Genomic DNA, 14,770 nt, shown 5'->3' on the forward strand with positions numbered 1-14,770 from the left:
CTTTTTCCATAGATTTTTAGGAAACCTGAATACTGAAGGACATAATTATGTAAAAGCAATATTAATGGCAGTGTTTTAACTAAGTATAAGGGTGGAAATGAAGCAACTAGTTACAAATCTTCAAATGTTATTGTGAAAACACCTTCTGTCTAATCAATATGGAGAAAGTAACAGAAAGTACATAAATGGTATTCTAAATAGCTTTTACGGTTTATGTGCACTAAAAAGTGGAATGAAAATAATTGTCAAAAAATCAAGAAATTAATCAGTTTTGCACGAACTTTAAATAAATCATACATAGAATACAAAAGCATCCCACAAAGAAAGATTCAAGAAAGTAAACCAAAGCTCTGCAAAACTAAAACAAAACCACACATTTAGAAATTATGTATTTCTCAGCTTTGGTAACACAGATGTATGATTTTTGTACATGAATAAGACTTTGCAAATATTAAATAGCAGTTAAACTTGAAGAGTCTATCTTTGTAACAAAATTTAGCTTTAGCTTCATTAAGGTGTTTTACAGAGATTGATGTAACTAGATGTCCAAATAGATGCACCTTCTCAGGTGGGCTGATCCTGCAGCTTTGAATAACAGTCACCTAAAAGCTTTCAGATATGCTACTGAAAAGCAGAAATGCTTAAACCTAAAATCTTAAACCTAAAACCTAAAAGCTGCCTTTGACCTGTGCAATTACACTGCTCTCATCTCGGCAATTCCATTCTTCATGTATAGGGGATAGGACACCCTGAGGGGAGAAAAAAATAAGAAAAACACAAAGACAGAAGAATGTTATAAGAATATCTGAAAGGAAAGTGATAGGCCTGCTTGCCAAAATGAACAAAACACGTAAAATGCATGACTACTGCTGAGAAGAGTCTAGATACCATAGGAGACACCATACATGACATAAGGAGAACATGTAAGGAGAGACACAGCTGTTGGCTGGCCGGACAGTAGAAGGACAGCTGATGGAACAATTTAGTATAAGGTATTAACAATAATTTTGGTGTTTCTTCCTGAAGGCTGGCACTGGATGCTCTCCTTTTCACAGTGAGTCTTTCAAGACTTGTTTTTCAGACTAAGATTCAGTTGAAGTCCTAACAATTTGATTGTGAACAGAAGCCCAAGCAATGAGGCTGAAAGAATGCTTGTAGACTAAGAAAGAAAAGATTAAGAAATTTGTCTTAAAGATGAAGGAATTAAACTCACAGAGAGGCCCAGAGTTCACTCCCATACTGAATACAAGACAGCAGATCACTTTCAGGAAAAAATTAGTGAAAACTATTGTTCCCTAACATTGCTGGGATCTGTAATACCATCTCTGAAATAAGAAATGCCTCATCATGACTATAACAAGACTTGAAACAAATCTTAACTATTGGTGAAATGTAATCTCAAGAGACAACGAGGAGCAAAGTGGTCATTGCCATTCTTTTGACAGAGTGCTTTACACTGTTTTTTGGGGTTTCTCTAATCTTTGCTAATACTTCTGCAGATAGCAGAGAAAGATGTTACAGCTAATTAAGAAATAAGCAAAAGCCTAACTGAAAGATGACCAATACCTGATGCACAAGTTTGGTCATATATATATATATATATATATATATATATATATATATATATACACTTATATTTACATATTTACAGCTAGTAATTAATAAATAATAGGTTAAAATTGCTCTCAAAAGATAGTTATCAATTCTGTTATTAACAATATAACATGCACACTCATACACATTACTGCATCAGTATTTTAGACCAATTAAATACTGTGTAGTTAGACACTTGCATTCTGTATTTCTGATAACAACTCCAGAACTGCAAAAAGTTGTCATACTTGTATGATTTAATAATGTTCTTCATCTGCAATAATTTTTCTTTTCTTCTAGCTACAAGTATACGTTTTACATAGTCACAGCTTCTTAAGGGCCTTTAAGTATTTTTATGTATTTGAATTGTGTCATTTAAAGAAGCATTTTCATTACAAAAGTGAACTATAAACCCAAATGATATTTTGTGCTTCATATTTAACTATAAATCAAAAACACGACTGTAAAGAATGACAACAAAGCATTAACATCAGAAAGCATTAAAATGTTCCCTTACAAGAGCAACTTACAATCACATGTAGACTACATGCAATAGGAAAGCCTGTCCTTCATTTGCAATAGAGGGTAATGGAAGCTAAATTTTTCTTGTTCTCAAGCAACTCAGCTTGAAAAATAATTAACAGTGAATAAACAGAACATGGAAAAGAGGCTAAATCCTAGATACTCACAATCTGAAGCACGAAATAGTAAAGCCATACAACAAACAAATGTAGGCATACTTGGTGAACCAGACAAAGATAAGTTAATGCTACTGTGAAATCTCTCTTTCATAAAGAGAATACTGATAGATTTTCTTATTCCTTTTTTTTTGTCAGAATCACTATACACTTTAAACCAGAATATGTAAAATAATTTCATCAAGCCAAAGGACTTGGAAAAAATTGATTAACAGCTTCACAAACAAAAAAAAAAAGGTCATGATATTCAGACCAAACCAAGAGAGAAAACTGCCATTTTGGTAATTGTTACCTGATCATTTAAAAACAGTTAAAAATCTAGAAAAAATGGAACTAGCGAAAACATTTTTAAGTCCCAAATTTCTTTTTATTCTGATATTGTATCATGGTATTGCAGGTGTACCTTGTAGTACATTCTATCTCTTTGTCCTGATAAAGGACAAAAGAAAAGAAAGAAATGGAACTAACAAATACATTTTTAAGTCCCAAATTTCAGTCACAATAATTTACAATTCTGTTGAAAATGAATAATCAGCTTGTCATCATCATAGTAATTTGTCCTTATATCCTCTGTTACTGCTAGACCTTAGCTGCCTTATTCATCTCCTCTCTTTACAGCTTTGCACATATGCTGAATCATAAGGATGACTGTGGAGGGTATTGCAATGCTGGAAGTGAGGTCAATATTTCACCTCAGGGACTCTGGAAATAAAAATAAATTAAGTCAGAAAAAAGTAGTTCTATTCATTCTTTAGCTCCATGTCCTACAACACTCTTAGTCAATTACTGATGTTGTAGAAGTGGCACAATCAGCAATATAGATTGCCTGCTATTCTTTGAATATATCTCCACTGCACAATTAAATCCAAACTTTTCATTCTGTGTATCACTTTATTTTCAATTAATGCTACTAGTTTGAAACCTATTTCTCCTTGATGGAACTAAGTTCATTTACATCTTGATGACAGGACAAAAATTGGCACCAGAAAAGTCTGCATATAAATTAGTCTAATAATTTTAAAAGGAAAAAGTCTGAATACAAACATACTAGAATACTTTCTCCAAGAACATTGATAGCTTTTACTTCCCTATTTATTTTGACAAATCTCATTTTCTTTCTTAAAATTATCTCATTTTTATTCTTAATTTCACATAATACACAATTTACACTCTACTTAGCACTTTTTCTACTTGTACTTTGTTCTGCACCATGGAGTGCTATTGGAGAAAACAAACAGAATTCTTTTTTTGATTTAAGCAAACTCAAAGATGCCTCAAACCAGGAATTCACCTAGTGCATTCTGACACAAATGGTATTCAGTCCATAGGACTTAACTACAGCTAATCTGACAAAAAAAAAAAAAAGCAAGCAAAGCATCCCAAACCAAACCAAACCAAACCAAACCAAACCAAACCAAACCAAATGAAATGCCCCCCTCCCCATTCTGGAAAGGGGTTAAAATGTGGATATAAGATGCTGAGAACTACTTCATACTCCAGATCCACCACTTGCTAATTCACACCACTTGCTAATACAGGCCTAATAAAACACAAAATTGCAACTTATGAACACTAAAGAAGGGCCAAGGTAGGAGAAGCAAGTGAATGTGTAGGCCAGACATATTAGCCTTTTTAGACTCCAGATTAATGATAAAAATAAAACACAAAAATCCTTTTTGATTATCAAAAGAATTCTTATGTAAACTCATTTGCGTATCCAAAATAACAAAGTAATTTTTCATGAAGTTTCCTTAGAAAGTTGGCTAAGGAAACCAGCTTTTCATACAAAGCATGCAGTTTGGGGTGGTTTTTTTTCAATTTTTAAGAAAATTCAACCTTTCCTCTAACAAGTAACCAAAGCGAAATCAGATTCAACACTCAGTACCTAACTTGAAACTGTGAAGTATTAAGTATCATGGAAAACTTACTTAAGGTACCTCTACAAGAGTTTTGGTACCTACAGACCTCATTGCATGCAGAGTTTTGGTACCTATAAACCTTCTTGCACACACAGTGATACTCTTCAGAGGGAAAACTGTTTGAATTCTGCTGTTATCACATTGGAAGTTTCCTCTATGGGTTGCTGCTACTGAAACAGGTGATCAATAAGCATACAAAACATTTTTCCTCTCTTTCGTCCTAGGATTTTGACATTAAATATTTAAATTAATTCCAGAAATTGGCTTGAAAGTCTAAGCTGTGTGAATATAAAGCTTAGCCCATGATAGATGAGTCAAATAGCAATTAATGGAACAAGCTGGCATGCAAATTTACTGCCATTTTCAAAGAGGCGAGGAGTTTCTAGGTACTGAAGAGGGGATGAATGTTCAACTGGAAATTCATTAAAGTTTACAATTAAAGATATCAAGCTTGATCATGCCCTCAAATACTATGCAGACATGTATTTTCTGAATTCTGCACAACACACTGTTTGCAGAGGAACAACAGGTGATTTAACAATGCAAACAATGATGTGTCTCCAGGCATCATTCAGTCAAAACCTTATGGCAGCAAAAAGAAGAAATGCAGTATCAATTAAAATTTTGCTTCTAAAGCTCAAAAAGAAAAACCGTAATCCCTCTCTTCAAGGAAACACTTCATTAACATTTACATATTTACTCACACTTAGCATTCATGGACTAAATACAAAAGTTCAGTATAACAGCTCCTCAGGGTAATTTACTTCAGATTCTCCTCTCCCTCCACTAATGACCTACCATCTGACCTGCACTTCAAGCTGCAAGTATTAACTCAAAAAATGCAAGACCTCATGCAACCAAAGATTCACTGAAGTCTAAACTAAGGAATAAATTGCAAAATACTAATGAAATTTCAGCTCCAGTGAAACCAAAGAGTTTCATGCTCTATTAACAGATACCTGCCCACAGAGAAATCACAACCTCTGTTATGTCAGCATGAGAGACAAACTGACACTACAAACACAGATTTGTACTGTCCCTAAACCTTCTTCTACTATCCTGTTTGAACATCTCACCTCAGATTTCTTAATGCTTTGAAGACTGTGAATTACATACCCTGATCAAATTAAACAGGGCACTATGGCAAAAGATTAAACAGGTGTTATTTTTGGGGGTGACATTCTACACAAATCAGAAAACCCACGTAAGAAACCAAGTTCGGCCAGTTTCTTCTCTAGTTAAATCTCCAGTGGACTGAAGTTCCTACTTCAGAGGCAAAAAATACTTAATGATCTCCTAAATGCAGCCAAATATTTAATGGCATTTTCTCCTGGAAAATATTCATGCGAAAGCCAGCACAAATATATCCAAGGTAGAGAGTCAGAACACACCTAATCATCTTGGAAAGTAAAGAATTATTATATATTTTCAAACTGGGTTTGTTTTTAGAAAAACTAAGTAGCCAAGTAGTGAAGAAACTGCCCTTTTCTCAGATGCAAAAGATTCCTGATGCTCTTCAGCATCATTCACAATACTTTTACTCCACATGTCCCAAATACAGGAATCACTGGCTCGGTTTGGTGCTTGTGGAGATTCACTTGGTTTATTCTGAGAAGAAGCAAAGAAAACATGGATTTAACCACGTTCAGTATAACATGGACTTCCTAAAACATGAATTTAGTCAAACTTTCAATGGATTATCTTTATTTAGGTACAGAGGAAATGAAATGTGACATTTTAAAGCACTGTTGCAGTGAAATGCAATCAGACTAATATTGCTAATCACAACCACTGCTCATATAATTTGGCTTTTTGTGATCTCCCTTCAGGATCCCTTTTACTTATCATTAGCTCAAAGAAGAAACATCTGTGAGCTTTACCTGAGGCCACTGATGTGAATCCAAATCAAACTGACAACTATTTAAACAACCCCTCTTTCTTTACTCCCTGCAGTCACTGAGCAATTGTTAATGTTAAATCTCAAATTATTTTTCTTTTTTAATCTACTCTACATCTTACTCCATATCCCCTTTGCTTTGTCTCAGGAATTGGACTAAATTCACAGGGCAAAAAGGGGTATCTAGCAGACAGGTGTCCTCTCTCTGTTCAACCATCCTGCTGGCAAGGAATTTCCCCATGCCCATTCATCAGCTTCCTCTCAGAGAAAAGGATGCAAATGAGAACAACATCAACTAGCTCTTGCCTTCCCAAAGGAAACCAGTCATTAGTGAACAAGCATGGTTATTGGATCCTCAAAGTACTATAAACATTCCCTTTACTTTCACTTTCCTCCTGAAATAAGTTCATGACCAAAATCATCAGTACCCAACAGCAGCTGCCCGGTTCATAAACAACTGTGAATACAGCATCCTACTTCTTCTTTTCCCATTCCCAAATATCAGTGGCAAAGGGAAAAGTAGGGTAAGCACCTTGAGAGAGTAAGTAGGAGGATACTGTCAGATATGCTCCTGCCAGCCAAGAACTTGATCAGCATTCTTAATCAAGAAGTGCCAAAGGGTACCAAAACACAGAGTATAAAAATAGACTTCTAATTAAAAGTACAAAAAAAATAACATCCCACACTGTGGTTTGGTTTGCAAAGGGATCACCTCTGTCCCAAGAGTCATGAGGCATTGTAATTTGTTATCTGAGCATTCCCCAGTTAAGGGTCCAAGATCTGTAAACTTTCTTTTTCATTTGTATTTCTTGTTTTTATATTTCATATAGCTCTTGGGTTTACTACTTCAGTAAGACCTGTTCACTCCCATGCTGAGAATGCCTTAAAGCTCTGTAAATCACAGGCAACACTACTTTCCTTTACACTACTTGGGGTAAAAGGAGGAAAATTGCTTAAGCAGAACAAAACCAAAAAAATAAAAGTTAGCAAGAAGCTGACTTGCTGTAAGCACAGACATTTATCAGTTATTAGTCATTAGTCGAAACTGATAATGATGGGAAGTCAAGCATAGTGCATCTCGTCATTGTTTTCAATGATGATAAAGTGCTGTCTGCTGCCAAACAGTGCCTCAAAATGGAGAAGGATTCTTTAACTTGCTTCAGATGAGCAACTGGGTGCCTGCCAATTTTTTACATGAACAGCCATAAGCATGTTCCTGCACAGCAGGATGTGGTCAAACTATTCAAAGCTGTAAAACCAGGTTTGCTTGCCAGTTATGCTGTTGCTTCAAGATCAGTGTACTAGAGATGATACTCTGCCAGCCATGAAACCACTGCTATTCCTTAATAGCAAATTATATATAACTTTAATATTTGAAACTCTATATAGAACTGTTACCAATTAAAAAACTCCCACATTTACAGAATTAATTAGGACTGGAAACATATCAAACACACAATCTCCTAATCTCTTAATGAGCTTTAAAAAATCACTTCCTTCAAGCTGTACCAATCAAAAGGTCCCCTTTCTTGTCTAAACCAGAAGAAAAGTAATTGTAATGACTTAGTCAAGTCTTCAGCTGCCAGCCCTGTAATGATATTAACATTCCTGTCCACAAGGTGTGATGCAGCTAATAGGTGGCTGAGACATTGTACTGCATTGCCTCCTGCTGGAAACCACTTCTTTAGAGTATTTTATGAGGATCACACAATGTGACTATGCCATATGGAATCTCTACTAAGTCACTAACTGGATTACTCAAGCAAGAGAGATTTCTCAAGAAAGGTAAAAACTGTATTATGATCAACTGGACAAATAATTTTTTTTTCCTTGAATGGGTTAAGACAAAACTGAACGTTACAGACACAGAACTGATGTTTTATTTCTTTCAGAGGATCAGTCATAAAACACACTGAAGATCCTCAGTATCACACAATATCTGCTCACTAACAAACATATCTTAGCAAATACAACCAAACTGTTGAGTTTGTTTTTTTAAGGGGGTTGATACAGGAGAAGATGGATGTCAATGTTTAGCCATGCTTTAGTTGTTTGTTTATTATTCACTTGAAAATACATACTAAAAGTAGTATCAAATATTTGAGTTTATACCATGTCATTTGTTTTCACACATACAAAAAGTAGTTTGCATATTTGCTCAGCAATCTAGTGAAAGATCTGAGATTACATACACTTGCACAGCTCAATACAGTGATAGAAGTGCCTCAATCTGCTTCCTAGTAAGAAGAAATGCTCACTGGAAATCTCAAAAAATACATAGAGGTTCTTGGATGTTACAGCTAGAAAAAACATTTTACAGCCTTTCCAAGACATGGACAGTGCTCTTCATTTTTTGGAAAATAAAAGAATTATTCAAATAAAATCCAAACAGAAGAATCACAACTAGCTAATCATTGAGTATGGTGCTACTGCAGTCCAATTAAATGCAGCTCAATAGTATAGCTACCAAAAAAAGCATGATGAAACTGAATTTAAAAGACTAGCTGGAAGTAATTCGTATTTACTAGTCATAGGAAATGTATAGTTAATAGAATGTTCATTCTTTAGAAATGTGCTTTATTCCTCACTTGAAATCAAACAATGTGTTTGAGCTGTGAAGATTTTTACATTATTGTTTCTTACTCAGAAAAATCGGGAATCCTGTGAGTTAATCCCCAAAAGCTAGACACTACTTATGTTCACTGTGCTCAATTGCCAAATGCCAGGATATTGTGAAGAAAATCACAGTGAAAAGTAATAGATGCAGCTTCACTAAACACAGTCAGTCCAAACTCTTGTTATTTTGTAGGTAGTTCTCTCTATCATTTGGAACCAGATATAGTGGTCACTCGAAGTTGAGTGCTGTCTCCAGCACCACACAACAGCAACCAGGAACAAAGCAATACCATGTGTCATGAAACATTCAACCTACATTGCCCAGTGACCCCTGAACTTTACAAATGCATTTTCCAGAGGACAGCCACAGCATGCTAATGGTTTACTCTATTTCTGCTTCTTCTCAACCTGCTCTCAATTCCCCCCTTTCATATTTGATGTCACTTCTACAAAAAGAAAAAGATTTTAACTTGCATTCTTATGAATGCCTGAGGCAACCCCAGATCTAACTTCCAATAATTTGCATTTGTTATGCTAAGCATATACATCCCTTGAATTATATCTAGTCCCTTTGTGGTCTAATGTAGAATCCCTCTCCTATTGTTCTTGCTGTTAGCACTGTAATAACTACTGCTATTGCAATGTTAACAAAAGACTACTAATAATTCAAGTATGGTACGAATTCCCAAGGAATCATCAAGTGAGAAACACAGATTGAAAAGGTAGCTTCAATTCCAAGGACCTATTTTCTAGATTCAACAGTGACAGCTGTAAAAGCATCACATATTTGAACACACATGATGAATAGTTTTATTAATAACAATTAATTTAAAACAATGGTGGTATAAATGGCTAGTGATATCATAGTGCTACAGCTTAATATCAAATATTTACATCTTCATTTAGTGACGATTTATTACTCTATTAATTTATTTTTTCAGCTGCAGTATCTAGCTAACATTACCTGTGCTTTTTGCTGATATGCCTAAAGATGGCTTTGCCAGTGGCGACAGTTGAGCCATTACTATCCAAAATCATTATCTTCATTACTTTTCAAGCTGATTAATTGGAAAATATTAGTCCTCAAACAAGCAGCTTAAAATCAATTGAATTAAAATGTGAATTAAAATGCCCAACAAGGAAATTATTCTGACATTCATAGAAGTTTTACGGTCAAAGTATGCCTGAAAGTCCACTTCAACAAAGAATCAAAAACTGAAATAATGAAAACAAAAATATCAAGAGATCCTTCTCTTTTGCTGAAAGCTTTCCTGTTACAAGATGCTCACTTTTCAAATGCCCTATGCAAGAAGAAAGAACATAAACTTTTGGAAGGGCTGTTGGATGCTTTCCAGTAGCTGTGCTGGGAAATATCCCAGCAATAATTTTATAAAAGGAAAAAATAGACTGGGACAGTAAAATGCAGATGGGGTTTTCACGGTTAAAGTAGGAAAGAATGCAAAAAAATGACTGAAAAAAGAGTGAAAATTACAGTGTTTGTAGAGGGGGCACTTTTATTAGAGGACTTCTCAATAGAACATAAATTCAATTAACATTGATATCATTAAAGATCACAAACCTGACTTTAAATCTAGTAGAAATTAGTTACAATTAGTGGGTCAACTTTGGTTACTTACATTAAAAATCAAAATTTTCAGTATTGGAAGAGTCAGATGAAATTTGTTGCCTGGCATAAGGAGCTTCATCCAGTCTAAGATCTTTTCTCAGGAGATATATTCCCTGCTTGGACTGTTCCTCCCTACAACTTATTCCTATTGAGTTAAAATTCTGTTTAAAAATTGTGGGTAAAAAACGTAAACTCAAACCAAAGAAATGACAGAAAAACTCTTCCATGAGATGAGAAGAGCAAGCAAACTCTCTTTAGGTGAAGAGAATGAAGACAATTACTGTTCTCTCAAAATAGGAAATTGCAGGCAATGAGTGATCTGAGCAGAAAAAAGAACCCAGATTCTTTCAAGTCACGTAGTAGATGGGTAAGACTTTGAGAGTCAAGGACCACATGCTGATTTTTATCTCCTGAATGTAAAGCAACAAAGGGAGGAACTGCTTGCATTGTTGCATGTAGTACTGTTACCTTCCTTTAATGTATATTTTTGCTACACATAACCCTTTATAAATCCTTCTGTCCCAGTTACCTGTCATCCAATGCATTTCACCAATACAGCATACTGCAAAACTAAGCCATTAATAGCTTTTTAGATTGGTCAACTCACTGAAAACAATTTTGTTTTAAAAAGAAGACAGATAGTAATGAAGTGCAAAAAATACAAACATAACTTTTCTCAGAAAACACAGTGATGCCATTTTAATGGCCACTACTACCATGAAGAAAAAGTTGATTAGTAATCAGACATTTACTACAAGGGCTCTCCTTTGAGATTTTCAAGAGAGAAAAGTAAACAAAATAATTTTCTTCCCCAAAAGTAAACCAGTCCCTGCCTCCTTCCAAGAAAAAAAGAAAGAAGAAAAAAAGAAATTTTCTACTGAGTGATTATATAATTATAGAGACTTACTTGAGATAAAGCAGCATCCCGTTGTTCTATTACTGCATTCATTTCCTCAGCTATTATTTTCTTTTTACGTTCTTTGGTCCTGTGTATTCGGTTCAGAATTATAGCTCCATTCTTCAGTATATCTATCCCTGTGTCTGCATTGTTTATTCTGTTCAGTAATTCCTGTAATGTCTACCAACAGCATTATATGTTAGTCAGACATGAAGTTTTAATATATTTTATTTAATATAGGGTTTTAATTAATAGGCACATGTGAATTGTAAATTGACTGAGTGAAGTTATTGAATTTTCATATTGCAGCAAAGATGTACATTATTAGTGTGTCAATTCTTCTTTTTCCCACATCTTAGTTCTTGAAACCCACTCAATTGAACTTAAGCCTCTAAGATATAAGACTGACATCAAGAAATCTCCTCAGAGAATGGCTTACCATGTCATTTTCTTCAGGGTTAATATTTTCTAGCCTAGAAAAAAGGGACACAGAAAGCCTGATCAGTAGCATTTCCTTAGTGCAGCAAAATGAGTTCGCTTTTTAAATCTTTAGAACCTCAAGTAATTTCATTCTACTAGTCTTTAGAGTCAACCATGACACTGAACATATTAAAGTGCCACCTGCTCGACTCCATCTTTCAATAATGCTCCATATCTTCAGCACTGACTTCAGACTGTTAAGTTATTAATGTTTACTGCTATATATGACTACAAGGATCAATTGTTCATATGTGCTTAGATGAAAAAAGTTCCCCAGTGATAGAAATGACTGATGCTTTTATTTTATTTATTTCTGGGCTTACAACTTTTACATGCTGGATTTTTTTGTTTTGTTTTGTTTTGTTTTGTTTTTACTGCACCCCAAATGAAACAGAGCATGACTTTTGTTGATAGAGGTTTTTTTCATTTTTAAGTAATTCTTTTTCCACCTCTTTCTTCCAAAATGAGGGAAAAATCCCAAACCAGTTGAAGTTAACTCTAAAAATATTTTGATTTTATATCTTGCATAAAATAGGAAGCTAAGCCAATTCTCTGCAAGGCCCTTATTTAATTCTGGAACAAACCTGCCTGCACTTTCCTCCCTTTCTATTTCAACAGAACATATATTGACCTGTCAAATACAAAGATGATATGAGGAATTTAGTTATAAAGCATTGAATACTGGCTGTGTAAAAGTAGTAAGTGATAGCACAAAAATCTAATAAATGGGATAGTACACATTTTATTTTACCTAAGGTTAGTTAAATGGACAGAGATCTCTCTTCTGCAAAAATGAGCATATTAAAGTTACCTCATCACTCCACTGCTACTTACTTAATGGTGACTTCTACTAAAAGTAGCCTATGATATTTTAAGACAGATATAGTACTATTAAACATCTTCTACACAGCAACACTTCAGCAGTGCTGTGACAGGTACTGCTCCAAAGCCATGATTTTAGCTAAAACATGTTATAGAACACTTGACAGCACACTACCACTTTTCCCATTAGTTTTTGCAGATAACAGTACATAAGGCATAATAAATCAACCAGTGTAGGAATTTTTTAATTAAAAAGAAATATTTCAGAATATACTATCGGTTATATATAACAGCTGTTATATTTATATGGCATTCACAAGCAGTAACTACTCCAACATATTCGGTCAGCACCAGAACTAAACAAAATATAGTAAAAGCTAACCTTTGCTGGGTTTGACTTGTATTCCTAAAGTAACACAAATAATAAAATAACAAACATAACAGTATTAATTATTATATTATTTTAATAAATTCTCAGAGCTGGATCCTTGGTTTAGGTCCTGCTTTAAGATCCTGTTTAAGATCCTGCTTTAGGTTTTTACATTGTTCTAAGTACCACTTCATGTGGGACTTAAAAATGGATCTCCAGCTAGTTTGTATTCACAAGGAAAAGAACAGTATTTGTCAAAGTAAATTGGCAGGACTGACCCAGCTTCTCCAGAGGACTTCTACACTGCTAAAAGTGTGGGGTCAACAAAATCACCCAGCCAACCAATAGGCTGGGTAAGCAAGATACCTTAGGGAGAAATGGGAGTAGAAAAAAGAACATGAACTTCTGCCATAAGCATACTTTCAGCATATTACTGCTACAAGGGATCTATCTGTAGGTATACAAACACCTCCTTAGGTGACAATATTTTTTAAAAAGTAGCATCCACAGCTGTGTATTTGCCCTGTTAAGTGTCCCTGTGCTGTGCATAGACAATTAATAAAAACCTCATGATTTTAAATAGCAGTAACCAAGGATTCCTCCTCCCCCAGTTCTAAACACATTCTGATAACCTTACCCCTAGGGTCAACAGGGCAGAAAGAATTTTGGTTGTTACAGTTAAATAATGACAATAGAACTGCACCAGTTGCTAATTTAAAGAAAGCATAAAAGCATTTGATACAGGTTGCAGGCTGTTCAATATTGCACTCTTGTAAAGTTCTCTGATTGGAGTAAGTCCAAAGCAGATGGAAAGAGGGACCTGTGCTCTAAAACTTGATAAGTGTGGCACAAGTAGCCAAAGTTCTTTATAAAAACCCCAAACCTCTATGTTCTCCAAATCTGAGACAGGGAACTTGAACTTTTGAATAACCACCATAAGGAAGGAAGGAACTGTCAAGGTTGGTAGTTAGAAAAGAAAGCTGATGTTCTCCATAGGGAAATCTCCTAAACCAGTTCTGAGACTGTGAACGGCATCAGGGTATCAGACCTCTCTACAAAGCATGGGAAAGAACACCCAAGTGGATGACAGCTACAATTTCTGTTCTCTAAATGATAGCAAAAAAATGTAATAGCTTGGCTTCAAACTATCAGTCAAGGGAGTTACTGGCTCTCCTGGGAACAAGTACTACTTTGGCATTACCAGTGTTTCCTGCGCCTTCTGCAATGACATGCTTTTGCGGAAGGCACTATGCATGTTCTTTGAGAATATGAGTTTCTTCTCTTTTCTCATACTTTTGCTTAGAACTAAGTCAGTTTTCAAGCACATGAGTGAAGCAGACAGAAGAGCCTGAAAGGAAAACAAGTGAAGGTGTTCTGAGGGATTCACGGCTGTCAAGAACTGCCACCCATGTGTCTATGGATTCCACTGCAGAAAAAGCAGTACTATGCCAGAAACCCAAGTCATTGACCAAGTGTGTTGACCAAAATAATTAATTTTCTGCATTACTTGAGTGCTTTAAGATCAAAGATCTTGAGTTTATGCTAACTATTTATATACAGGATCATGTGACATTTGAAGCCACACAAAACTTTCTTTAGTCTTGGAACATACAAGACTACTCTATTAACTTGCAAATTCTACAAACTATGTGCAGATTATTGAAATGAATTTATATAATATTCTCTGGTCTGAACTATAAAAATACCCTAAAGAAGATGACTGGTTTTCTGCTCGAAAGAGGACTGTTCTTAGTAGAATCAATTAATTAAAACAAAATTGCCTGTCATTTAGTTAACTAACAACTGCACCTATTCAGTCTCCTGCCATGAAAAGCTTGTTTCTTTGTATT

At 34.9% G+C, this 14,770-nt stretch overlaps 1 protein-coding gene across 1 annotated transcript in view; it reads right to left on the minus strand.

The window, feature by feature from the left end:
- Nucleotides 1-14,770, minus strand: part of MIPOL1 (mirror-image polydactyly 1) — a 182,985-nt gene that overhangs the window by 103,540 nt on the left and 64,675 nt on the right. Inside the window, exons 10-11 of the mRNA XM_053981400.1 lie at nt 11,688-11,721; nt 11,258-11,428 (exon numbers count right to left, since the gene is read on the minus strand). Of these exons, the coding sequence (XP_053837375.1) occupies nt 11,258-11,428; nt 11,688-11,721 (205 nt within the window). The remainder of the gene's footprint in view (nt 1-11,257; nt 11,429-11,687; nt 11,722-14,770) is intronic.

The sequence above is a fragment of the Vidua macroura genome, chromosome 6 (genome assembly GCF_024509145.1).
Source record: "Vidua macroura isolate BioBank_ID:100142 chromosome 6, ASM2450914v1, whole genome shotgun sequence".
Lineage (NCBI taxonomy): Eukaryota > Metazoa > Chordata > Aves > Passeriformes > Viduidae > Vidua > Vidua macroura.